General features: G+C 37.0%; 1 protein-coding gene and 1 long non-coding RNA gene across 3 annotated transcripts in view; one reads left to right on the forward strand and one right to left on the reverse strand.

Annotated features, from left to right (window-relative positions):
* Window positions 1-27,146, forward strand: part of CEP162 (centrosomal protein 162) — a 93,605-nt gene extending 66,459 nt beyond the window's left edge. For both annotated transcript variants that reach the window (XM_007195908.2, XM_057527968.1), the window contains exons 24-27: window positions 2,653-2,794; window positions 4,706-4,804; window positions 9,712-9,846; window positions 25,609-27,146. In XM_007195908.2, the coding sequence (XP_007195970.2) occupies window positions 2,653-2,794; window positions 4,706-4,804; window positions 9,712-9,846; window positions 25,609-25,818 (586 nt within the window). In that variant the 3' untranslated portion in view covers window positions 25,819-27,146. The remainder of the gene's footprint in view (window positions 1-2,652; window positions 2,795-4,705; window positions 4,805-9,711; window positions 9,847-25,608) is intronic.
* The window catches only part of LOC130704748 (uncharacterized), a 33,500-nt gene continuing 10,581 nt past the window's right edge, over window positions 4,605-27,523 (reverse strand). The window contains exons 3-5 of the long non-coding RNA XR_009005211.1: window positions 9,441-9,527; window positions 7,187-7,703; window positions 4,605-4,792 (exon numbers count right to left, since the gene is read on the reverse strand). This is a non-coding gene — a long non-coding RNA (uncharacterized LOC130704748). The remainder of the gene's footprint in view (window positions 4,793-7,186; window positions 7,704-9,440; window positions 9,528-27,523) is intronic.

Here is a 27,523-nt window from a genome sequence, read left to right on the forward strand (position 1 = left end):
GTATACTCATCCCTTTCCTTCTCAGAATCTCCAAGTACCATCTCCTGTCTCTTTCCTCTGAGCCTTCTTACATGCTCAGATCTTTTTCACCCGATCAAACCAAGTTCTGGTCCTCTGCCTTTCAGTACCAGTTTTCCACAAGTAGCCTCTCCTTTTATTTCCCCCTGACTTCCTCTAAGCATGGCTCTCATCCTCACACTCTTTTGAACCTGGTCTCTCAAGAATAGCCTTTCTCAGTCAGTGGCATTTTCTCCATCCTCATTTTCTGTGACATTGTTGACTACACTGCCTTTTCTGAAAGGGTTTCCTCCTTAACCTCCGTGACTTGGCACTCTGACTAAAGCTCCTTTTCTGCTCCTTTTGACAGACTCCTGACTCCTTTTCCTTCTCCCTCCTCAAAAATCTGACTTTCTACCAAAGTTCAGGTTTTGGCTTTTGGTCCTCTGCTTTTTCTCCCTTGCTAAACTCATCTGTTCTCTATGGCTTCTATGAACCACGACTCCTAGATTTACTTTTCAAGGCTTGTTCTCTTCCCTGAGCTCAGATGTTAAATCTAAAAATGTGTTGGATTGTTCCTCTTGGAATCAGTAGTATCACAGATTTTCTCTCTTTTTTTACCCATAAACTAGCTCCGTCTCCCAACTTCCCCATCTCTTGTCTATGACCATATTTTTTCAGTTGCCAGGCCCGGCTTTACCACCTTTATTCCTTGGGTTGACAGTCTATGGGGAGCTTCCTTATAAGTATTTCTTTTGCTTTCTTCCTTTTTATAGTGTGGTCTACTTGGTTTACTAGACAGTTTTCCCACCCCACTCTCCCTAATTTCAGTTTCCGTCTCCCCTAGTCATCTTGCTTAAAAACCGTTAATATTCTTTAAGTACTCCTGTATCTGAGTCACTGTGTTCTCCAGTGACTCCCAACTTCCTGAAGTATCAAGACTGAATTTCTCTACCTGGCATCTCAAGTCCCATCACCATTCTAATCCTGCGCCATCAGAGTAGTGTTACTTGCCAAATTTCTTTCCTGCCTTTTGCTCACTCATGTTTCATTTTCTAAGAAAAATATTACCTAGAACTTCTTAGAAATGTCTTGCTCCCATCTCCAACTCCTGTATAACTTATGTACCAAGAAAGCACTAATTATACACCACCTTATAGCTCCTTGAGAACTGATGTATGATTATACTTCTTTTGCAACCTGTAGGCAATAATAGGTTTGATTATGAGGTTTAAAATAAGGTTTGGGGTGTGCAGAACATGTGTAGTTTAATGTTTGTGAAGCAACATTTTAATTGTGAAGTTATATAACATATATTGAGAATATGTAACGTCATGCCCTTCAGAGATTAGGATTTCAGTACATTTGACTGACTTAAGGAACCCACAGTTAGAAGCATCAGAATATGTAATGAGTGCCTGAGTGAAGGAAGAGGTAGGACCTGGGGGAGTGCAGGGCTTCTACGGGAGAATGAGGATAGGAAGCACCTAACAAGTGCTGAGTGAGTGATTGGCAGCCACATCTAATTGAGTCGTCATGGCAGTCATACCGCTTCCAAATTGAAACCTTGTTTCTTTAGTCCTGAGTATGATAGTAGTAATGAAACTATTTGGAAAGAATCATATTCTTTCCTAGAAATAATTTAAAATTCAGGTTCTCCTATAAATTTTCCTATGTATAATTTATAATCTTTTAGTATTGTTAATCTGTTTTTCAGACAGCTCTGGGCCTGAGAAGTGAAAAGTAATGTTTCCTAGGCCCAGGTTTAGGCTGCTTTTTACTATAGTTCAGTTATATCATGGGTGCTTTAGATTTTTATGCTTTTCCGAGGGTCCTAATCACACTGTTTCCATGAAGAAATGTAGTCAAGTAAGCAACTGATATGTTTGTAGTTTGGGAATTGCCATATTAATAAGTATCAACAGTGATTTACTAAATATCTGCTTTCAGTAAAATTGTCATTTTTTAATAATTCTTCCAGTAAGGGGAAACGTTTATAAGAAATGTATCAGCTTTTTAGTATAACTTTACCATTTACTGAACTGCCACTGAATGCATAAATTTTGTCATAGAGACAAACGAGTAGTCTCAGGTTCAGACTACCCTATGTCCTAAGAATTACCCTAAAGATCATTTTATTCTTGCAACCAGCAGCCAGCCCTGGAGTCATATGCATGGACCAAAAACTGGTGAGTGTTGCCTAGAAACAAAGCATTGGAGAGTCTAAATAATTGGGGCAAGAAATCTGAGTTTATCTTAAAAGATAAAATGACAAGCTCTTTGCCTTAAATCCAAACAGAACATTTAGAACCTTTGTTTCTCTCAGAAAGTGCCCCAGGCTGGGGAGTGTCCAGCTCTGCTGGGCTCAAACTCCAGCTCTGCAACTTACTGATCTGGGACCCTAGATACATCACTCTTTCCTACACTCAAGTTTGCCTTTATAAAATTGAGTAAATAAGAGCAAGCCCATGGAGTGGTTGTAAGAACTCATAGGCAGTAATGTATAAAGCACCAAGCACAGTACAGTAGATATTGGTGCCTTCTCTCCCTTTGCTTCTTTAATTTCCAGGCTTCTTACACTATTTTTGTGCTGACTCTGAATTAGAGGTTGAAGAGCCAACTTTTATGTGTGGTGTTCTTTCATTTGCTCTAAAGGTTCAAGGAAGAAACTGCAGCACACATCACATCCCTCAAAGCATCTCATGAGAGGGAAGTAGAGAAACTCCTTTGCCAAAACGCAGTCGAAAATTCTGCTTCCAAAGTAGCCGAACTAAATCGTAAAATAGCAACTCAAGAGGTAGGTGACTTGAATAAACTTTGAGTGTAATGCAATTTATTTTTTTCAAGACTGTTGACAAAGTATCTGGAAATATTTTAACTTCAGTTCTTGAGGTTGGTGATAGGAATGGGAAATTATTGTCACTTTCTTTTTATAATAGAAGACAACACTCTTACCGTATATGTGTTTAACTATTCTACTTTACAGTTATACCTTTAAGTAAGTGTTTTTGCAATTTTGTCCCCATATTTCTCAAATATATCTTCCTCTAAGTAGGTTGTAATAGATGGTTGAGGGATACGTCCAATGTGATTGGGACCTTAGTACTTAAACCTGAACGCTGAACCACCTCCTTCCACCCCAAGTCCCAACTGACAAGTCACTCTTCTTTCCCCATTACCTGTTGTTCATTAAATAATGTTTTGTGGTCATTCAGGCGCTGGGGATAAAATAATGAACAGAGACATGTACACAACTATAGCCATTATGAAGCATAGTCTTCTGAGAATTATGACAGGGCACGGTGACAGCTCATCTGTGTTTCCTCAAGTGTGTCTCCCTTCTTGGATAGTATGTTTGTCAACTTGGAATATTTATGAATATCTACTGTGTGGCCCATCTTCTGTGGTTTTTGCAAGTTGAAAACACAGCATTAAAATAGAATTTGCAACTTACTTTCAAATGGTGTATCCAAGAAAAAAAGAAAAGCAAGCAAATATGGCAAAATGTTAGCAGTCGGTAATTCAAGTTGAAGAATATATGAATGTTCATTGTGCTCTTCATCTTTCTGTAGGTTTTAATACCAAACTGAGGGGGAAAAACTTCAAGAAATAATTTATCTCATGATCACCTCTCCCACCCATAATTATTTAATAGGATTTTAATTAAAAACAAGTCCGTCAGTTGGGGAAGTTTGAGTATGGACAAGACAGGAGATATTATGAAATTACTGCAAATTTTCTTAGGTGTAAAAATGTTTTTGTGGTTTTGTGAGAAAATGCGTGTTGAAATATTTGGTGTATCTAAGGGTGAGATGTAATGAGGTCTGTAATTTAATTTCAGATAGCTCAGAAATAAAGAACTTCTTTGACTGTTTTAATACTTCACTGAAAAAGATTAAAAGAGCTTTTCAGAAGTAACCATTATACAGCCTTGCAGAGAGCTTCTCTAGCTTTCTTCCCCTCAAAGGAGTGGGGTGTCAGTGGGCAGCAAACATCATATCAAGTGATTATATGATAAGGCGAGGTCTGGGAGGGATGGGGAAAGTAGGGTCATTAGGCCATGGTGCCACAAGTATCAATATGTTATTTTCCCAGAGTTCTAAGTGTAATATTTTAAATTGGGAGTTAAATGAAGTCAGCATAGTCCAATTGTAGAAACAGTAAAAGTAAATCATTAGAGAAAAGAAACATGAACTTTTCTGTTTTTGCAGCTTCTTGGAAGTATTTACTTACGTACTTCAGGTTCTTTGTCTAAAAATGAGACTTTTCACAGATGTTAGGTTTTATTATTTTAGTCAATAGCTCTTTAATAAAAGCTATCTTAATTACAAAGTATAAAGATAATATTGGCCACTTTCTTCAAAATGTTTAAACTTTATAGAAGTTGATTTTAAGTGGTATTTTTCAGATCTTCAAAAGAAAAGTATTAGAGATAAAGAAGCCAAGTAGTTACATAGTTATTAATTTATGTGTGTGGTGTTATATATTAAACTTTGAAAGAAACAAAATGATGAATTTATTCAATGAGTTTAATTCATTCAATGAACTTTATTTCTGTGGCAATTATGTTAGATTTTGGCAATTATAAAATATTAGGATCCTTTTTATTTTTTAATACAAACAAGTCATTAGCTCACTTTCTTATAGTTTTCAAATAATGTTCAAGGAAAAGCTTTATTAACTCAGTACTTCTAACATAATTTCCTAGGTACTTATAAAACATTTCCAAAATCAAGTTAACGAGCTGCAGGGTAAACAAGAGTCTCTTGTAGTTTCTCACGTTCGAGAAGAAATCCTACAGAAAGAGGTAAGAAATAACTAAAATATTCTGCTAACATAAGCTTTTCTTAGCCATTTCAATCATATTCATATTTCTGTGTAATTTTTTAAATTTAAATGTACAAATAGAGATAACCCAGAAATATCTATCATATCAAGAAAATATTAATAAAAGCCAGCTTTCCCCAGATGAAGCTCAAATGTTAGTTGATTAAGTTATTTATATGTTTGTATTTGTCATTGAGATTTTCTGGGCAGTAGGGAAATGGGGCGAGTTTGGTTTGGCTGTTTTGAGTTTTTAGGAGGTAAAATTGGATGGTTAAGGCCATTTCTGCATTAAGTACTAAGACTATTTAATTTGGTTAAGAAATAGGTAAAGAAATTATGACAGTGATGCTGGATCACTAAGAAGAAAACCATTATTGGAAATAGATCTTTCTAGAAACTCACCATTTTTATTACTCTGAGATTCTTTTGATTCTAGGAAGTATGAAAAACCAGATAAGCTGTGTATTCTGTTTGAAGCATATACATCATTTTTTTGTTATTCAGGGACTTATTAAATCACATGATAAAAGCAAAACATAGAACTAATTGCATTATGGAAAGATTAATGTAAAAATACTCCACAATTATGCAACTATCTGTTTTAAAAATCTTGTTCTAGGAGTTGAAAGGCTATATAGTTCAGCACTGTGCATTCTTTTCAGTGTTTAAGAGGTACATAAACTTTGTTGTATAAGCAGTAAACATACAGAACCTCATAGACCTCAAGTAAAATTTTTAGGGAAACAGTAAAAGGAAGTATGTGTTCATGTTTGCAAGATAAAGAGCAAGGTCAATTTTGGTCAAGTTACAGTGTTCTTAGTTTGAGAATAGCTAAATATTTTGAAAATAGAAAAACTATAACACATGATTTTCAAGCCTATTTACTGGAAAACTAAGTAAAGCACTCCATCTCTTGAATAAAGCTAATGACAGTCTGCCTTTTGATATGAACCATACTTATTATAGCTGTTTTACCAGGGCTAATTTATTCCCTCTCTGGTGCCCTGTGTGTTATAAGGCATTCCGTCTCAGGCCAGTGGGAATATAAACCATTCCCAGCCTGTATGAGCTCCAAGAATCGTTCAGGCTACTGTTTCCACTGGCTTCGAAACCGCCTCTGGACAACAGACTAGGCAGTTATAGAGCTCATCTTGTTTGTTTTCTTTCTCTCATGAATTACAGCCCTGCAGTGCTATTAGCCAGTTTTGGAAAATAGTTGTTTCGTATATTGTCTGTTTTTTTCTGGTTGTTTAAGAAATCCCTGTCGCTTACTCCACCATGGCCTCAGGTGAAAGCATACTAATAAACTGGTGAATTCTGTTTTATGACTGCTTTTTTTTTTTTAATTTATTTTTTTTTATTTTTGGCTGCATTGGGTCTTCCTTGCTGCATGTGGGCTTTCTCTAGTTGTGGCGAGCAGGGGCTACTCTTCCTTGTGGTGCTCAGGCGTCTCATTGCGGTGGCTTCTGTTGTTGCGGAGCACGGGCTCTAGGCACACGGGCTTCAGCAGTTATGGCACGCGGGCTCTAGAGCACAGGCTCAGTAGTTGTGGCTCGCGGGCTCTAGAGCACAGGCTCAGTAGTTGTGGTGCACGGGGGTAGTTGCTCCATGGCATGTGGGATCTTCCTGGACCAGGGATTGAACCCTTGTCCCCTGCACTGGCAGGCGGATTCTCAGCCACTGCACCGCCAGGGAAGTCCCTGACTGCTTGTTTTTAAAGTAATTTTATAGAGCTGCAAGAACACTGAGTGATTTCAAGTTTTTCAACATAGCTGAAGTTAGTTATTAGAGATTTTTAGTTTTCTTTGATGGTGTCATACTTAATCTGATTTTTTTTGATCCTTGATTCCTGCATTGGTTATCTGTGCATTCGAGTAATTGGTGTCCTCTTCCAGACTTTGCAGGTTTGCTATGGCAGAGACAGTTCTTCACCAGTCAGCTCAGTTTGGGTTTCTGGATGTGTCTGCTGGTCACATCCTTGGGCTTGCTTTCAGGGTCTTTTTTTGGGCAGGGCCACTGCCTGAGTTCTGAAGTTGGAGGAAGAGGGATGCCACTAGCTGAGTACAGTTGGACAGGATTCCTGGTTTGGTTCCCTACCCAGGTAAAGCTGTTGCCTAGCCTGTATCCAGAGTGCCAAGTGTGGCTTATGATCACTGTATGACTCTAAATGTTTACTTGAACCTACATTTTATAATAGAGGAATCAAAATAGTATTAATAATAGTTACTGTTTATTAAGTGTTTACTATATACTAGGCACTAAAGTGTTCTATGTGGTTCTCACAATAACCCAAAAGAGTAGGTACTACTATTCCCATTTTATAGATGAAGAAAATGATGCTAAGAAAAATGAAATAACTTACCTGAGGTCACCAAGCAGAATATAGAAATGCAAGCATTAGGACTCAGGGCCTCTGGCTCCAGGTCCAAGGCTCTCAGTTACTTTTTTTTTTTTTTTCTATTTATTTATTTATTTTTGGCTGTGTTGGGTCTTTGTTGCTGCGTGCAGGCTCTCTCTAGTTCCAGTGAGGGGGGGCTACTCTTCATTGCAGTGTATGGGCTTCTCATTGTAGTGGCTTCTCTTGTTGCAGAGCACGGGTTCTAGGCATGCAGGCTCAGTAGTTGTGGTTTGTGGGCTTAGTTGCTCCGTGGCATGTGGGATCTTCCCAGACCAGGGCTCGAACCCGTGTCCCCTACATTGGCAGGTGGATTCTTAACCACTGCACCACCAGGGAAGTCCCATCAGTTACTTTTCTACCAATCCCCTATAATTGGACATTCAGGTTGTTACCAGTTTTTTTCTATAGTATTCAAGTAGCAGGAAGCATTTCTGATCATACATCTTTGCTTGTGGATCCAGTTGCCTCCAATGGAAATTCACTAAAATATAAGAATTTTTTAAAAGTAAAGATTCAACCTTAATTTATACTCCTAAGAGTGCTTTTAAGTATGTACAAATGAAGGGAAGTTATCTCTATTCTTTGCCTAGAACCGAATTTCTGAATTTATGTAGTTTACAAATGAATGTTTAACCTTTGAAAGGTGACTCTGTTGATTTATTCATGGATAATTGTTAAACACCTACTCTCTGCTGTGCATGGCTCTAGGTGCTAGGAATACTGAGGAGAACAAAGTTAGACAAAAATCCCTGCTCTCATGGAGCTTACGTTTTATTTGGGGAATCAGACAATAAACAAATGTTAACTTTTGATAAATCAGATCAACTGAGACAACATCTGTTAAGTACTTAGCCTAGCGCCTAGCACATGATACTGCCGTAACTCACTACTGCTTGTCCTTTAAGACTCAGTTCAGCCACAGCTGCATCAGGTTGAGAATCCTGCGGCCCACGTCTCCTTCAGGTTCAGGACTCCCTCACTTACCACCTCACTGCTTCTTTTGGGCATCTCTCCATGGCAGCACATCATGTTAGAATTCTCATTCTCTCAAGTGTGCCTTCCACTAGACCAGAACTTCCCAGCCAGTGGACCTGGAATGGGTTACCTGTGGTCACAAGATGATGATGGCTGGAAAGGTTGTCTAATAACAAACTCAAAGTCATTTTTCAATTATTAAAAAGTTTATAGAAGATGAAGTGATATTTGATCATTACATATATGACAATGCCTCTGACAACTTTCTTAGTTCAGTATCATTTTTTGTTTTGTTTCGGGGGGTTTTGGTTTTGTTTGTTTGGTTTTTTTGTTTTGTTTTACAATTTTTAGCAATCAATCAATCATTGTTTTGACATACAAGATTTTGTTGCCCAGCATCCATCACCACAGCATGGTATGTATGGCATCTCCCCAACCTTTCTGCAAATCATCCTAATTAAGGTCTGCTTATTTCTTTGGTCACTGATGATATCAAGGATGTCCCACACTTAAAATATTTGGATTTGCCTCTGATTTAATTTGATGGTATTTTCACATTTTTTAAACTAACTTCAGAAGAGTATATGGGTTCTTTTTTTTTTTTTATGTTAGTGTTATTAAGTACTTGGGTGTTTCCATGTAAAGCATGATTGAATTGTTAATTTTATCCATTTTCATTTGCTTGTTAATTATTTTGCCTTTTGATGTTAACAGTTGGCAAAGTTATCATAATTTTATGGTATAAATAAAATGCAGTTAATTGTTTTATGAAGTCCAATATAAAGATCCCTCATGTCACCTCCATTTCACCCCCTGGTGCCATAAAAATTTTACCATTTTCTCTGGGTCATGATACAAACAAGGAGGTACTGCCCTAGACTGTCATCTCCATGAGGACAGGGACTGTGTCTTTCATCTCTGCATCCTCAGTACCTAAGAGACAGCTGGCACAGAAAGAGTTCAGGACTGCCTCATCTCTGTTTTATATGCATACATTCACATGTGGAATGAATTATTATAAGTTACAAAGTGATAAGAACCAGAAGAGAATTACAAATAGAATTATAGGGAGTTGACAAAAAAGGATCCATATTTATTGAACTCTTTCTGTGTATTGGGCGCTTTAAATGTATTATTTAATCCCAAAAGTAATCACACTATTAACAAATACTTTGTAACAAGGCTGAATACATCAAAGAAAGTGCCCAACTTCATTTTCAGCACTACAACCAGCCTGGCATACCTGGGAGGGAGAAAGTGGTCCAATCATCTGGAACCTTTTAGAATGTGAGGTCACTTCAGAACAAGGATGAGCCTTTACTTTCTGGACCTAGGGGATGAAAGCTATTATTTTAACAACTGCAGATACCTTTGATGTTAACAAGAAGCCTCTTATCTAGAGAAATTTTATACAAAGAATATGCAGTGACTGTTCTTACTTCTTATGACTGCCTGTTAAAAATGAATTATTTCCTTGTTATCATAATTTCCCATTTATTTCATATCAATTTTAGATTACAAAACTCTTAGAAGAATTGAGAGAAGCCAAAGAAAACCATACACCAGAGATGAAACATTTCATGGTCTTAGAAAAGAAAATTAAACAGATGGAAATGAGACATGAGCAAAGAGAGCAGGAGCTTCAACAGGTGAAGTAGTAAATCACTTTTACATATTTGTACAGTTCTTCACATTTAAGTACCTCCTGTTTGCTATCGTTTTGTCATCCCTAAAAAATTACTTCTTAAAGTATTTCCATTGTATATTGATTTTATAAAAAATAAATGTATAGCTTTTAAGAGGAAATAAGACTTTAATTCTTAAATACTTGAAGATTGGTTTGCCTTATATCTACAGAAATAGAGTAACAACTTTTGTATTCTGTTCTTTATTGTTGATGAATGCCTGAAAGTTAGGCATTTTACCTTGGGAACAGGGCTCTTGGGAACCATGTTCCATATTTAAGTCATTTCAATAAATGTTAGTAAGAAACAGGCTTATATTAAAATGCGATCACTTAAAATATTATTTGCCTAGCACCAGTAACATTGGGATTACTACATGTAGCTACAAACAGATAAATTAACAGAAATTAAAATGGGCAGAAGGGCTTGATGTGTTTTTAGGCACTAGCCTTGGTCTTGATATTTACCTTTGCTTGAACAGTGTATTAGTATGCTTGGACTGCCACAACAAAATATCATAAACTGAGTGGATTAAAAAACAGAAATCTTCTCACAGATCTGGAGGCTAAAAGTTTACAATCAAGGTTTCCAGCTGGTTCAGTTTCTGGTGAGAGCCCTTTCTGACTTGCAGATGAACTTTTTTCTCCATGTCTGCTCTGTGGGGTGGAGAAGGGGGAGTAGAGAGAGAGAAAGAGCTCTCTGATGTCTCTTCTTATGAGGACACTAATCCAATCTAAATAGGGCTCCACCCTTAAGACTTAAACAATATGTTAGACGAGATGGACTTAACATATATAGTATATTCTATCCAAAAGGAACAAAATACATTTTTGAGCACACATTCTTCTCAAGCACATGTGTAAAATTCTCCAGGATAGATCATATATTAGGCCACAAAACAAGTCTTAATAAATTTAAGAGGAGATTAAAATCATACCATCAAGCATCTTCCCTGACCACAGTGGAATGAAACTGAGAATCAGTTACAAGAAGAAAACTAGAAAATTCACAAATATGTGGAGTTAAATCACATGCTGCTAAACAACCCACAGGTTAAAGAAGTAATCAAAGGATAAATTAAAAAATACCTTGAGACAATTGAAAATGGAAACATAGCATACCAAAATTTACAGGATGCAGCAAATCAGTCCTGAGAGGGAAGATCATTGCAATAAATGCCTACATCAAGAAACAAGCCAAAGACAAAGAGAATTTTTAAAAACAGCAACAGAAAAGCAATGTGTCACATACAAGGGAACCCCCATAAGAGGATATGTAGATTTCTCAGTGGAGAGTTTGCAGGTGAGGAGACAATGGATTGATATATTCAAAATACTGAAAGAAAAGACTGTCAATCAAGAATACTATAGCTGGCAAAGCTCTCCTTCAGAAAAATTAAAAAGCGTCAAAAAACTTGAAAAAAAAGCTCAGGGAGTTCATCACCACTAGACCTGCCTTACAAGACTCCTAAAGGGAATTCATCAAGTGGAAATAAAAAGATGCTAATTAACATCATAAAAATATATGAATGTAGTTGAAAAACTCACTGGTAATGCTAAATATATAGTCAAAGTCAGATTCTATAATATTGTAATGGTGGTGAATAATTCTCTTACAATTCTAGTATAAAAGTTGAAAAAACAAACGTATTAAAAATAACCATAACTACATTAGTTATTGCACACACAGTACTAAACTATGTAAATTGTAACATCAGTAACCTAAAATTGAGGTGGGAAGCAGTAAAAGTGTCAAGTTTAGTATGCTATTGAAGTTTTTATCAACTTAAAATAGGATGTTATAAATATATCACATTTTATGTAGGCCTCACGTTAATCACAAAGGAAAAAATCCTGTAATAGTTATCCAAAAGATTATGCTAAAGGAGTCAAAGCATACCACAACAAATCATTAATTCACAAAAGGAGACTGGAAATGTAAGAAGCAAGGATCTACAAGACAGTCAGAAAACAACAAAATAACAATAGTAAATTCTTATCTATCAATAATTCTGTTTAATTTAAATGGATTAAATTTTTCATTCAAAACAGAATTGCTGAATGGATGAAAAACAAGATCCAAACAATACGCTACCTACAAGAGACACACTTTAGCTTTAAAAACACACGTAGACTGAGAATGAAGAGACGGAAAAAGATATTTCAAGCAAATGGTAACCAAAAGAAAGCAGGAGTAGCTGTAGTTATATCAGATAAAATAGAGTTTAAGCTAAAAATCACTAAAAGAGACAGTGAAGGTAATTATATAATGATAGAGGGCTCAATCCATCAGTAAGATATAACATGTAAATATTTATGCATCCTACATCAGAGCACCTAAATATATAAAACAAACACTAACAGAACTAAAAGGAGAAACAAACAGCAATACAGTAATAGTTGGGGACTTTAATATCCCACTCTCACCAATGGATATTTCATCCAGAAAATCAATAAGGAAACAGCAGGGTTTGAGTGATACTATAGAAAAAAATGGATCTAACAGATATATACAATACCTCCCCCCCTCCAACAACAGCAGAATATACTTTCTTATCAAGCACACGGAACATTTTCTAGGATAGATCACATGTTAGGCCACAAAACAAGTCTTGGTAAACTTAAGAAGACTGAAATCATAGCAAGTAACTTTTCTGACCTAAATGATGTGAAACTAAATATCAACAGGAGGAAAACTGGAAATGTGACATATACATAGAAACTAAACAACACACTCCTAAATAAACAATGGACCAGAGAAGAAATTGAAAGGAAAAATAAAATAGTATCTTGAGATAAATGAAACGTGAAACACAACATACCAGAACTAATGCAGTGCAGCAAAAGCATTTCTAAGAGGGAAGGTTATAGTGATAAATGCATGTTTCAAGAAAGTATCAAATTTTAAAACCTAACAACTTTATACCTCAAGGGACTAGAAAAAGAACAAACTAAGCCCAAAGTTAAAAGAAGGAAGGAAGTAAAGATTAGAGCAGAAATAAAGAACAAATAGAAAAGATTAACAAAACAAAGAGTTGCTTGTTTTAAAAGATAAACAAAATGGACAAACCTTTAGCTAGACTGAGGAAAGAAAAAGGGAGAGAACTCAAAATTATAAATGAAAGAGGGGACATTACAAATAATACCACAGAAGTACAACAGATCATAGGAAACTACTATAAAAATTAAATGCCGACAAACTGAACAACTCAGAGGAAATTGATAAATTGCTAGAAACATACAATCTATCAAGACTGAAGCATTAAGAAATAGAAAATCCTGAAAAGAGCATGCTAGTAAGGAGATTGAATCAGTAATCAAAATACTCCCAACAAAGAAAATTCCGGGAACAGATGGCTTCACTGGTAAATTCTATCAAATTTTTAAAGAATTAATGTCAGTCCTCAAACTTCCAAAAAGTAGAAGAGGAAGGAGTACTCTCAAACTTATTTTACAGGCCAGCATTACCCTGATAACAAAGCCAGATAAGGACACTACAAGAAAATAAAACAGTAGACCAATTTCCCTGATGAATTATAGATGCAACAATTCTCAAAAAAAAAAAAAAAAAAAAAAATAGAGACCTGCAAGCAGGCACCAATCACTGCCCCCTGTCCTGGGAGTGCACAGGCTGCAGCCACCCCTAGGAGACCCCTGAGCAGGCACCAAGTGCTACCCACTGTCCCGGGAGTGCATGGGCTGCAGCTGCCCCAGGAGACCCCTGAGCAGGCACCAAGTGCTGCCCCCACTGTCCAAGAAGCACACAGGGGGGCCGTGCATGCACACCCCATATCAAGGGGATAATGGCCAGCATGCACTGAGGAAAGAGGCAGCAAGCATCCAATCTAAAGACAGCCCCTCAATTCTGGAGAAGATGGCAGAGTAGAAGGACTTGAGCTCACTTCCTCTCACGAAAACACCAAAATCATAACTAACTGCTGAACAGCCATCAACAGAAAAGACTGGAACTTATCATAAAGATGTTTTTACATTCAAAGACAAAGAAGAAGCCACAATGAGACAGTAGGAGGGGCACTTTCATGACATAATAAAATCCCATACATACCAAGTGGATAACCCACAAACTGGAAGATCATTATTATCACAGAGGTTCTCCCACAGGAGTGAGAGTTCTGAGCCCCACGTCAGTCTCCCAAGCCTGAGGGTCTGGCATTGGGAGGAGGAACCCCCAGAGCATTTGGCTTTGAAGGCCAGCGGAACGTGACTGCAGGAGCTCCACAGGACTGGGGGAAACAGACTCCACTCTTGGAGGGTGCACACAAGTTTTCCCAGCACAAAGCAGTAACTCCATAGGATCCTGGGCGAGACCTACCTGCGGGTCTTGTAGGATCTCCTGGGGAGGCGGGGGTTGGCTGTGGCTCATTGGGGGGCAAGGACACTGGTGGCAGAGGCCCCAGGAACACTGATCAGCATGAGCTATCCCGGGGGTTGCCATTTTGGCACCAATTCCTGGCCCTAGCCAACACCCAACAGCCTGCAGGCTCCAGTGCTGAAATACCTCAGGCCAAAAAAACAGCAGATAGGAGCTTAGCCCCACCCATCAGCAGACAGGCTGCCTAAAGCCATACTGAGCTCACAGCCACCTCTATAAACGAACAACTTGACGTGGCCCTGCCCACCAGAGGGACAAGATTCAGCTCCACCCACAAGTAGGCAGTCACCAGTCCCTCCCACCAGGAAGCCTGCACAAGCCCCTGGACCAGCCTCACCCACCAGGGGCAGACACCCAAAGCAAGAAGAACTACGATCCTGCAACCTGCGGAAAGGAGACCATAAACACAAAGTTACACAAAATGAGATGACAGAGAAATATGTTCCAGACAAAGGAACAAGTTAACTCACAAGAACAACTAAGTGAAGTGGAGATAGGCAATCTACCTGAAAAAGAATTCAGAGTAATGATAGTAAACATGATCCAAGATCTCAGAAAAAGAATGGTGGCACAGACCGAGAAGATACAAGAAATGTTTAACAAAGAGCTAGAAGATTCAAAGAACAAACAGATGAACAGTACAATAAGTGAAATGAAAAATACACTAGTAGGAATCAATAGCAGAATAAATGAGGGAGAAGAACAAATAAGTAAGCTGGAAGACAGGATGGTGGAAATCACTGCTGTGGAACAGAATAAAGAAAGAAGAATGAAAAGAAATGGGGATAGTGTCAGAGACCTCTGGCACAACATTAAACACACCAACATTTGCATTATAGGGGTCTCAGAAGGAGGAGAGAGAGAATGGGCCAGAGAAAATATTCAAAGAGATTATAGCCAAAAACTTCCCTAACATGAGAAAGGAAACACTCAAGTCCAGGAAGTACAGTAGAGTCCCATGCAGGATAAACCCAAGGAGGAACACACCAAGACACATATTAATCAAACTGACAAAAATTAAAGACAAAGAAAAAATATTAAAAGCAACAAGGAAAAAGCAACAGATGACATACAGGGGAACTCCCATAAGGTTATCAGCTGATTTTTCAGCAGAAACTCTGCAGGCCACAAGGGAGTGGCACCATATATTTAAAGTGATGAAAGGGAGAAACCTACAACCAAGAATACTCTAGCCAGTAGGGCTCTCATTTAGAGTCAGCGGAGAAATCAAAAGCTTTACAGACAAGCAAAAGCTAAGAGAATTCAGCACCACCAAACCAGCTTTACAACAAATACTAAAGGAACTTATCTAGGCAGAAAAGAAAAGGCCCCAACCAGAAACAAGAAAATTACAAATGGGAAAGCTCACCAGTAAAGGCAAATATAAGTAAAGGTAGGAAATTATCCACACACAAATATGATATCAGAACCAGCAGTTGTGAGAAGAGGAGAGTACAAATTCAGGATATTAGAAATGTATTTGCAATTAAGAGACCAGCAACTTAAAACAATCTTGTATATATATAGACTGCTATATCAAAACCTCATAGTAACTGCAAACCAAAAGTCTACAGTAGATACACACACAAAAAGGAAAAGCAATCCAAAGACAACACTAAAGATAGTCATCAAATCACAAGAGAACAAAAGAGGAAGGGAAGAAAAAAGGCCTACAAAAACAAATCCAAAACAATTAACAAAATGGTAATAAGAATATACATATTAATAATTACCTTAAATATAAATGGATTAAATGCTCCAACCAAAAGACATAGACTGGCTGAATGGATACAAAATCAAGACCCATATATATGCTGTCTACAGAAGACCCACTTCAGATGTAGGGACTCATACAGACTGAAAGTGAGGGGATGGAAAAAGTATTCCATGCACATGGAAATCAAAAGAAAGCTGAAGTAGCAATACTTATATGAGACAGAATAGACTTTAAAATAAAGACTTAGCAGAGACAAAAAGGACACTACGTAATGATCAAGGGATCAATCCAAGAAGAAGATATAACAGTTGTAAATATATATGCACCCAACATAGGAGCACCTCAACATATAAGGCTAACAACCATAAAAAGGGAAATCGACAATAACACAATAACAGTGGGGGACTTTAACACCTCACTTTTCATCAATGGACAAATCATCCAGACAGACTATCAATACGGAAACACAGGCCTTAAATGACACATTAGACCAGAAGGACTTAATTGATATTTACATTATTAACATTCCATCAGTAAGCAGCAGAATATACTTTCTTCTCAAGTGCACGTGGAACATTCTCCAGGATAGATCACATCTTGGGTCATAAATCAAGCCTTGGTAAATTTAAGAAAACTGAAATCATACCAGGCATCTTTTCCAACCACAATGCTATGAGATTAGAAATCAATTACAGGGAAAAATTGTGAAAAACAACAGGCATGTGGAGGCTAAACAATATGTTACTAAACAACCAGTGGATCACTGAAGAAGTCAAAGAGAAAACCAAAAAATAGAGACAAATGAAAACGAAAGCACAATGATCCAAAACCTATGGGATGCAACAAAAGCAGTTCTAAGAGGGAAGTTTATAGCAATACAGTCTTACCTCAGGAAACAAGAAAAATGTCAAATATACAACCTAAGCTTACACCTAAAGCAACTAGAGAAGAACAAATCCCAAAGGAAAGAAATTGTAAAGATCAGAACAGAAATAAATGAAATAGAGATGAAGAAAACAATAGAAAAGATCAATGAAACTAAAAGCTGGTTCTTTGAAAAGGTAAACAAAATTGATAAACCTTTAGCCAGACTCATCAAGAAAAAAAGGGAGAGGGCTCAAATCAATAAAATCAATAAAATAAGAAATGAAAAGGAGAAGTTACAGTGGACACCACAGAAATACAAAGGATCATAAGAGACTACTGCAAACAACTGTATGCCAATAAAATGGACAACCTAGAAGAAATGGACAAATTCTTAGAAAGGCACAAGCTTCCAAGACTGAACCAGAAAAAATAGAAAATATGAACAGACCAATCACAAGTACTGAAACAGTGATTTAAAAACTTTCAAAAATTGGGAGTTTGGAATTGACATGTACACACTGCTATGTCTAAAATGGATAACCAACAAGGACCTACTGTATAGCACAGGGAACTCTGCTCAATATTCTGTAATAACCTAAATGGGAAAAGAATTTGAAAAAGAATAGATTCATGTATATGTATAACTGAATCACTTTGCTATATACCTGAAACTAACACAACATTGTTAATCAACTATACTCCAATACAAAATAAAAATTTTTTTAAAAAAGAAAAGAAAAACTAGACTTTGGTTTTAAATGATTGCACATTGTATGGATGTACATAATTTATCTAATTTCTTTTTGGAATGTATTATTCTCATTCATTAAAAAAAACTATAGTTGTAAACCATGCTTTGATCACACACTTTCACTTAAATCTTTACACAGTTGTGTGACCTTCCCCTTAGGATCAATTCCTAGAAGTTGAATTGCTGGGATAAAGAGTCAATACATATTTAAGATGTTTGCTGTGTATGCCATTTTGTCCTTTAAAAACCAATATAATGTATAGGATTATTTCTCATATCCTTTTGCTTATATTAAGTGGTATTATCTTCCCTTAAAATTTGTTAATCTGATAGATGAAAATATTGTCCTATTTCAATTTGCAGTTCTTTGATTAATAGTGAAGTAGAAATTGTCACATTTGTGGACAGTTCATTTTTTTCTCTAACTTGCTGATTTGTGTCCTTCGACATTTTTCTCTTGGGTCTTTTTCTTTCTGATTTGTAAGAGTTCTGTGTATTTTTAGAATACTGATTCCTTCCTGTCAATATTAATGGTATATTAATGGGCCAAATTATCCATTTTAATGTACCTTAAAGGTTTAATTTTCTCTTCAGAACTCTTCCATAGCAAAAAAACAAAAACACAAAAAACTTCCAACAAACAAAAGTCCAGGACCAGATGGCTTCACAGGCGAATTCTATTAAACATTTAGAGAAGAGTTAACACCCATCCTTCTGAAACTTCCAAAAACGTACAGAGGAAGGAACACTCCCAAGCTCATTCTTTGAGGCCACCATCACCCTGATACCACAAAAAAAGAAAATTACAGGTCAATATCACTGATGAACATAGATGCAAAAATCCTCAACAAAATACTAGCAAACCGAATCCCACAATGCATTAAAAGGATCATACACCATGATCAAGTGGGATTTATCCCAGGGATGCAGGTATTCTTCAATATCCTCAAATCAATCAGTGTGATACACCACATTAACAAAGTGAAGAATAAAAACCATATGATTATCTCAATAGATGCAGAAAAAGGTTTTGACAAAATTCAACACCCATTTATGATAAAAACTCTCCAGAAAATGGGCATAGAGGGAATTTACCTCAGCATAATGAAGGCCACAGCTAATATCATTCTCAATAGTGAAAATCTGAAAGCATTCCCTCTAAGATCAGGAACAAGATGAGGATGTCCACTCTCACCACTGTTATTCAAATAGTTTTGGAAGTCCTAGCCATGGCAATCAGAGAAGAAAAAGAAATAAAAGGAATACAAATAGGAAAAGAAGAAGTAAAACTGTCACTGTTTGCAGATGACATGATACTATACAGACAAAATCCTAAAGATGCTACCAGAAAACTACTAGAACTAATCAATGAATTCGGTAAAGTTGCAGGATACAAAATTAATACACAGAAATCTCTTGCATTCCTGTACACTAACAATGAAAGATCAGAAAGAGAAATTAAGGAAACAATCAAATTTTCACATCAAAAAGAATAAAATACATAGGAAGAAACCTACCTAAGGAGACAAAAGACCTGTACTCTGAAAACTATAAGATGCTGATGAAAGAAATTGAAGATGATACAACCAGCTGGAAAGATATACCATGTTCTTGGATTGGAAGAATCAATACTGTCAAAATAACTATACTACCCAAGGTAATCTACAGATTCATTGCAATCCCTGTCAAATAAACGCATTATCAAAATGCGTTTTTCACAGAACTAGAAAGAAAACTTTTAAAATTTGTACGGAAACACAAAAGACCTCAAATAGCCAAAACAATCTTGAGAAAGAAGAACAGAGCTAGAGGAATCATGCTCCCTGACTTCAGACTATACAACAAAGCTACAGTCATCAAATCAATGTGGTATTGGCACAAAAACAGACATAGATCAATGGAACAGGATGGAGAGCCCAGAAATAAACCCACACACATGTGGTCAATTAATCTATGACAATGGAGGCAAGAATATACAATGGAGAAAAGAAAGCTTCTTCAATAAGTGGTGCTGGGAAAACTGGACAGCTACATGCAAAAGAATGAAATTAGAACATTCTCTAACACCATATACAAAAGTAAACTCAAAATGAATTAAAGACCTAAATGTAAGACCAGATACTATAAACCTCGTAGAGGAAAACATAGGCAGAACTCTCTGTGACATGAATTGCAGCAATGCCTTTTTGAATCTGTCTCCTAGAATAATGGAAATAAAAACAAACATAAAAAAATAGGACCTGGGCTTCCCTGGTGGCGCAGCGGTTGAGAATCCGCCTGCCAATGCAGGGGACACGGGTTCGAGCCCTGGTCTGGGAAGATCCCACATGCCGCGGAGCAACTGGGCCCGTGAGCCACAACTACTGAGCCTGCGCGTCTGGAGCCTGTGCTCCGCAACAAGAGAGGCCGTGATAGTGAGAGGCCCGCGCACCGCGATGAAGAGTGGCCCCCACTTGCCGCAACTAGAGAAAGCCCTCGCACAGAAACGAAGACCCAACACAGCCATAAATAATTAATTAATTAATTTAAAAATAAATTAAAAAAAAAAAATAGGACCTAATTAAACTTAAAAGCTTTTGCACAGCCAAGGAAACCATAAACAAAACAAAAAGACAACCCACAGAATGGGAGAAAATATTTGCAAACGAAGTGACCAGCAAGGGATTAATCTCCAAAATATACAAACAGGTTATGCAGCTCTATATCAAAAAAAACACCAACAACCCAATAAAAAAAATGGACAGAAGATCTAAATAGACAAAGAAGACATACAGATGGCCAAAAAGCACATGAAAAGATGCTCAACATGAGAAATGCCAATCAAAACTACAATGAGGTATCACCTCACACCAGTCAGAAAGGCCATCATCAAAAAGTCTATGAATAATAAATGCTGGAGAGGATGTGAAGAAAAGGGGACAGGACCCTCCTACACTGTTGGTGGGAATGTAAATTGGTACAATCACTCTGGAGAACAGTATGGAGGTTCCTTAAAAAACTAAAAATAGAGTTATCATATGACCCAGCAATCCCATTGCTGGGTATATATCCAGAGAAAACTGTAATTCGAAAAGATACATGCAGCCCAGTGTTCATAGCAGCACTATTTACAATAGCCAAGACATGGAAGCAACCTTAATCTCCATTGACAGCGGAATGGATAAAGAAGTCGTGGTACATATATATATGTAGCGGAATATTACTTAGCCATAAAAAAGAACAAAATAATACCATTTGTAGCAACATGGATGGACCTAGAGATTATCAGACTAAGTGAAATGAGTCGCGCAAAGACAAATATCATATATCACTCATGTGGAATCTAATTTTTTAAAAAAATGATACAAATGAACTTACTTACAAAACAGAAACAGACTCACAGATTTCAAAAAACAAGCTTATGGTTACCAAAGGGGAAATGTGTTGGGGAGGGATAAATTAGGAGTTTGGGATTAACATATACACACTACTATATATAAAATAGATAACAACAAGGACCTACTGTATAGCACAGGGAACTCTACTCAATATTCTGTAATAACCTATATGGGAAAAGAATCTGAAAAAAAAAGAATATATAAATATATAAATGAATCACTTTGCTGTACACCTGAAACTAACACAACATTGTAAATCAGCTATACTCCAATAAAGTTAAAAAAATAAAAAAGGAACAGTGAAGTCAAAAGGCTGCTGTAGCAGCACATATAGTGAAACCTTTGCATCTTCTAGTGGAGACTTATTTCCTAGATTAACAGTACAGATGCTTGTAAGAAGCTACAGGGTAATGTTTTTTGGTTTTGTGGGTTTTTTTCAGAATTGAAATTACAGAACAAATTTAATGCTTGTAGCACTTGTGAAAGGGACCTTTTAAACCTGTGTTTTTCCTTTCTATTTGGAAGCTGCTCTCAGCTCTGAGTTCTATTATAATGAATATGAGGGGAAGCCTTCATGACCCACCTACACCAAGGCATACTTATACTACCAATATTACCACTGTCAATGTATAGAAGATGACCGTATCAGGACATAATTATTTCCAAAAAGGCATATATTCCTTGTTTAAAAAAAAATTAGCAAGCCAAATTCAGCAGCACATTCAAAGGATCATACACCATGATCAAGTGAGATTCATTCCTGGGATGTAAGGATGGTTTAGCATATGCAAATCAATAAATGTGATACACCACATTAACTGAATGAAAGATAAAAATCATATGATCATCTCAATCAGTGTAGAAAGAACATATGACAATATTAAACACTCATTCATGATAAAAAAAAAAAGTCTTAACAAATTAGGTATAAAATGAATGTACCTCAACATAATAAAGGCCATAGATAACAAGACAACAGCTAACATCATACTCAGTGGTGAGAGGCTGGAAGCTTTCGTGCTAAGATCAGGAACAAGAAAAGAATGCTCACTCTCACCACTTTTATTCAGCATAGTACTAGAAGCCTTAGCCAGAGGAATCAGTCAAGAAAAATAAAGGCATCAGAATTGGAAAGGGTGAAATAAAATTGTCTCTGTGAATGACATTATTTTATATATAGAAAATCCTAAAGACTCCGCCTAAAAACCGCTGGTCAACAAATTCAGTAAGTCTGCAGGATACCAAAATCAGTATACAAAAATCAGTAATGTTTCTATATACTAACAACAAATTATCCGAAAAATAAAGCAATTCTATTTACAGTAATATCAAAAACAATAAAATCTTGGAAATAAATTTATCTAAGGAGATAAAAGATCTGTACACTGATAACTATAAGACATTGATGAAAGAAATTGAAGAAGACACAAATAGAAAGGTATTCAATGTTCATGGATTAGAAGAATTGATACTGTTAAAATGTCCAAAGCCATCTACAGATTCACTACAATCCCTGTCAAGATTCCAGTGGCATTTTTTACAGTAATAGAAAAACAATCTGAAATTTGTATGGAACCACAAAAGACCACAAATAGCCAAAGCAATCCTAAGAAAGAAGAACAAAGCTGGAAGCATCTCATTTCCTAATTTCAAACTATATTATACAAATACATAGCTGTAGTAATCAAAACAGTATGGTCCTGGCATTAAAAATAGACACATAGACCAATGGAATCAAATCAAGAACCCAGAAATAAATCCATGCATACATATTTGATAAGGGAGCCAAGAATACTCTTTGGACAAAAGACAGTTTCTTCTATAAATGGTTGTGAGAAAATTTGATATTCACATGCAAAAGACTGAAATTAGACCCTTACCTTACCCCACACACAAAAATTAATTCTAAATGGATTAGAGACTTAAATGTAAGACCAGAAACCATAAAATTCCTAGAATAAAATATAGGGCAAACATTCCCTGACATGTCTTGGCATAGATCTTTTTTGGATATGACACCGGAAACACAAGCAATGAAATAAACAATAAACAAATGGGACTACATCAAACTAAAAAATTCTGCACAACCAAAGAAATAATCAACATGATGAAAAGGCAACCTATGAAGTGGGAGAAAATATTTGGAAACCACACATCTGATAAGGAGCTAATATCCAAATATTCAAGGGACTCACACAACTCAAGAGCAAAAAAAAAAAAAAAAAAAATTTAAAAATGGGTAAAGGACCTGAATAGACATTATTACAAAGAAGATATTAAAAAATGGCCAACAGCTACATCAAAAGGTGTTCAATATCACTAATCATTAGGGAAATTCAAGTCAAACCCACAGTGAGCTATATCAAAAAGAATGGCTATTATCAAAAACACAAAAGTAACAAGTATTGATGAGGATGTGGAGAAAAAGGAACCCATGTGCACTGTTGGTGAGACTGTAAATTGGTGCAGCCGGTGCTCATTGAAGCATTATTTACATCAGCCAAGACATGGAAATAATGTTAAGTGTCCATCAGTGGGTGAATGGGTAAAGAAAATGTGATGTATATAAATGGAATGGTATTCAGCCATAAAAAAAAAAAAAAAAAAGAAACCCTGCCACTTGCAACAACATGGATGGACCTTGAGGGCCTTTATGCTAAGTCAGACAGAGAAATACAGATTCTATGTAATCTTACATGTGTACTCTAAACAACCCCAAACACACTGAAACAAAAATCAGATTGGCAGGGTTTCCCTGGTGGCGCAGTGGTTGAGAATCTGCCTGCCAATGCAGGGGACACGGGTTCGAGCCCTGGTCTGGGAAGATCCCACATGCCGCGGAGCGGCTGGGCCCGTGAGCCACAACTACTGAGCCTGCGCGTCTGGAGCCTGTGCTCCGCAACGGGAGAGGCCACTACAGTGAGAGGCCCGCGCACCGTGATGAAGAGTGGCCCCCGCTTGCCGCAACTAGAGAAAGCCCTCGCACGGAAACGAAGACCCAACACAGCCAAAAATAAATTAATTAATTAAAAAAAAAAAAAATCAGATTGGCAGTTGCCAGAGGCAGGGTGCGGGGGAATTGGGGGAATTGGGGGAAGGTGGTCAGAAGGTTAAAACTTCCAGTACAAGATTTTGAAACTTACGTGAGGTGACAGATGTTAACTAAACTTACTGTGGTAGTCATTTCACAGTCTTTACATATGTCACGTCACTACACTGTATACCTTAAACTTATACAATGTTATGTTAGTTATGGTTAAATGCCAAATTTCAATACATAATAGACATCCAAAATTTTCAAAATATAATGTTTAAAACTTAGAATTGAAAATTCATACAGCATTTTGTATTCCGCTTAACTCAAGCACGTGTTTATACAGTATTTCTGAAATTCTTTTATTTTAGAATTACGAAGTTACTCTGTAGCCAGGCAGAATTATAAATAAAGAGGTTCAGCGGGTGTAACGTTTGGCAACATTATTGGCTTTGTTGCCCTAACTAGTTTTTGTATGTCTAGCTTTCTGTGGTTTGAAGTGCCTGTGACTGATTCCCTTATGATGAGGTATTTTGAAATTATAAGAACAGTATTATAAGTTACTGGACAAGGTACACTTATTTCACAGTTGAAAAAAATTGACCTACATAAGCAAGGCAGTCTAGTGTGGTAGTTAAGAGCAGGGACTCTGGGGCCACCCTGCCTGGGTGTGAATCGTGACTCTGCCTGCAGCGGGTTCTGTGTGAATCTAGGGCAGATTAATTTTTTGTTTATTTGTGCCTCTCTTTCCCTAGCTGTTAAATGGGGGTGAATATGTAGAATATCTCCTAGTGTGTTGGCAAGATTAAATGTTAACATATGTAAAATGCTTAAAGCCAAGCCTGGCACATGATAGATGTATGTGCTTTTATCTTATATAATTCCTGCTGCTACAATGTATGGTTCATTAATGACATGTGTTGCATTAAAACTGTCTTGATTGCATCCCAAGTACTGTTCTTAAGAACAGCATTATAGGGACTTCCCTGGTGGTGCAGTGGTTAAGAATCCACCTGCCAATTCAGGGGACATGGGTTCGAGCCCTGGTCCAGGAAGACCCCACATGCCGTGGAGCAACTAAGCCCGTGCGCCACAACTACTGAGCTTGTGCTCTCAAGCCCGCAAGCCACAACTACTGAGCCCACATGCCGCAACTAGACCAAGCCCGCGTGCAGCAACGAAGACCCAATGCAGCCAAAAATTAAATTAAATTTTTAAAAAAATTCTTAAAAAAAACAGAAACAGCATTTTGGGGATGTTTGGATTCATTCCAAGGTATTAGATGCTTTAAATGGTACCCTTCCCCCCCTCCCCCCACCATGGCTTAAAAGAAAAAGACTTTAAACTCCATAACTCCCTATCAGAATTAGATATTAAAATTCCCACTTACTCTTCACTTGCAAGCCTGTTTATTGACCCAGCAGGGCCCGTTAGGTAACTCTCCCCTCCCTCTGCCTCCCTCCCCTCTGATATATAGGTCACAGGTTTACCATCGTCAGCATTGTCCCACTTGAGCTCTTTGAGGCTATTAGAGGTTCTTCACCCACACTACGAACTCTAAAGTAATGCGGCATTTTTTAATTTGCAGATAATACAGCAGACACACCAAGTAGTAGAAACCGAGCAAAACAAAGAAATTGAGAAATGGAAAAGACTTGCACAGCTGAAGAATCGTGAGCTGGACAAGTTCCGCACGGAGTTAGACTCGATTTTGGATGTTCTCCGGGAGCTGCACCGGCAGGGGGTGGTCATGCCAGTTGCTTTGGCAGAAGAAGTGAACGCACCAGAGTATTACTAGAAACTCGCATGTCACGTGACCTCACAGAAAGGCCTGAAGATGGACGGTGGATGGGATCTCTGTCAGGAGGCTTTTGAAAAAAGTGTTACAGTATGTTGCCAGGACACAAAAGCAACATTTCAAAATAAATCACCCTTTACCAATTAGAAAAAAAAGAGCAGCATTAATGCTGTATTTTACTGAAAATCATTAACCAGTCACATTTTAAATAATTTATGGACAAGTCCCTTTTTGTCAGGTGATTAGAACTAGTGAGATTTATTGCAAAAGGTCTCACTTACACGCTAGATATGCAAAGAAAACTAAGTTGCAAATACTTTGCCATCATTGACTAAGTGTGTATTCTTAATTCCTGGCCAGAAGGACAGCTCCTTTTTCCCACAGACACACAGGGAGGAATGTGAGCACAGAGGCTCGGACAGTCACCAGAGTAGTGGCGCTTCCGTGATCATTTTGATGAGAGTTGTAACTTCTGTACAAGTAGACAGGGAGTGAACTCTCGTGTTCTCCCAGATTTCCACTCCTACCTCTAGGTGCCTCATTTTGCACCTGATATAAAAGTGCAGAATATATTTCACAAGTAATAGGGGAATTTGATTTATTCACTGTTTTAATCTTTCATGCTACATGTCTTAAATGTCAGTCCCTTTTTTGTAACTTTAAGGTTATAAACAGAATATAGCATTTTCACTTCATTTAAAAAGTAAATATATGTTCACTAGAAAAAATTAAAAGCATGCATAAAGGTAGCCAGATTATTCTTTTATTTTACAATTTCATTTCCAAAAGCAGATAGTGGGCATACAAGATAACTGGTAAGTTAAAGCTGTAGCTACTTTGTTTTCAAATGTTCTGGCCCAGTGCTGTCCAGTAGAAGGATTGTGTGAGCCACATGTAATTCTAAATTTTCTAGTAGCCACATTTAAAAAGATAAAAAGAAACAAATGAAGTTAATTTTGGTAATTTATGTAATATATCTAAAATAACAATATAAAAATTGGGTTCTTACATTCTTTTTTTCATACTAAGTCCCCAAAATCTGGCAAGTTTTCCATTTATAGCACATCTCAGTTTGGACCAGCACATTCCAAGTGCTCAATAACATGCCAGCAAGTGCAGTTCTAGAATAATCATTACAAAGTGAAATGCTTTATAAAGGACAGTTGAAATAAATCTTAGTGAAATTATAGGTAGCAAATGTGAAACATGGAAATTAAAGGAATGCAATTAATGTCCAGAATTTTTAATGTCCTTTTCCTAAGAGGGTAGAAAGCATTAATTATAGTTTGTTGTTTTTTATGTGAAAGAATTTTAAGTTATAATATAAACTATTTTGGTTATTATTTGAGTGTGCTTTTGTCTATTTTTTATCTGCAAACCTGCTAATTTATAACTACACCCCGCCCCCGTTTGTCTTTTTGACTATCCATGGGCCATTCATTCTAAGCACAAACATAGCTGATTCTGAAACACAAGAAGTACAGACATTAAACAGATTATCACTTACAGAGAAAGTACATCCTATTTTGATGAGGACTCCATATTCTGTTTTAGAATAAGCTGTGCACATGGCATAGCTTCAATTTTACTTACAGAGTAAAGGTCCATACATACTATCAGAACTATTAGTTACAACTAGAAACCTCGGGGATCATACCCCATCCCTTAGTTATTGCACGGAGGGTCTAGGATGAGAACACAGAAG

Source organism: Balaenoptera acutorostrata, chromosome 14 (genome assembly GCF_949987535.1).
Source record: "Balaenoptera acutorostrata chromosome 14, mBalAcu1.1, whole genome shotgun sequence".
Taxonomy (NCBI): Eukaryota; Metazoa; Chordata; class Mammalia; order Artiodactyla; family Balaenopteridae; genus Balaenoptera; species Balaenoptera acutorostrata.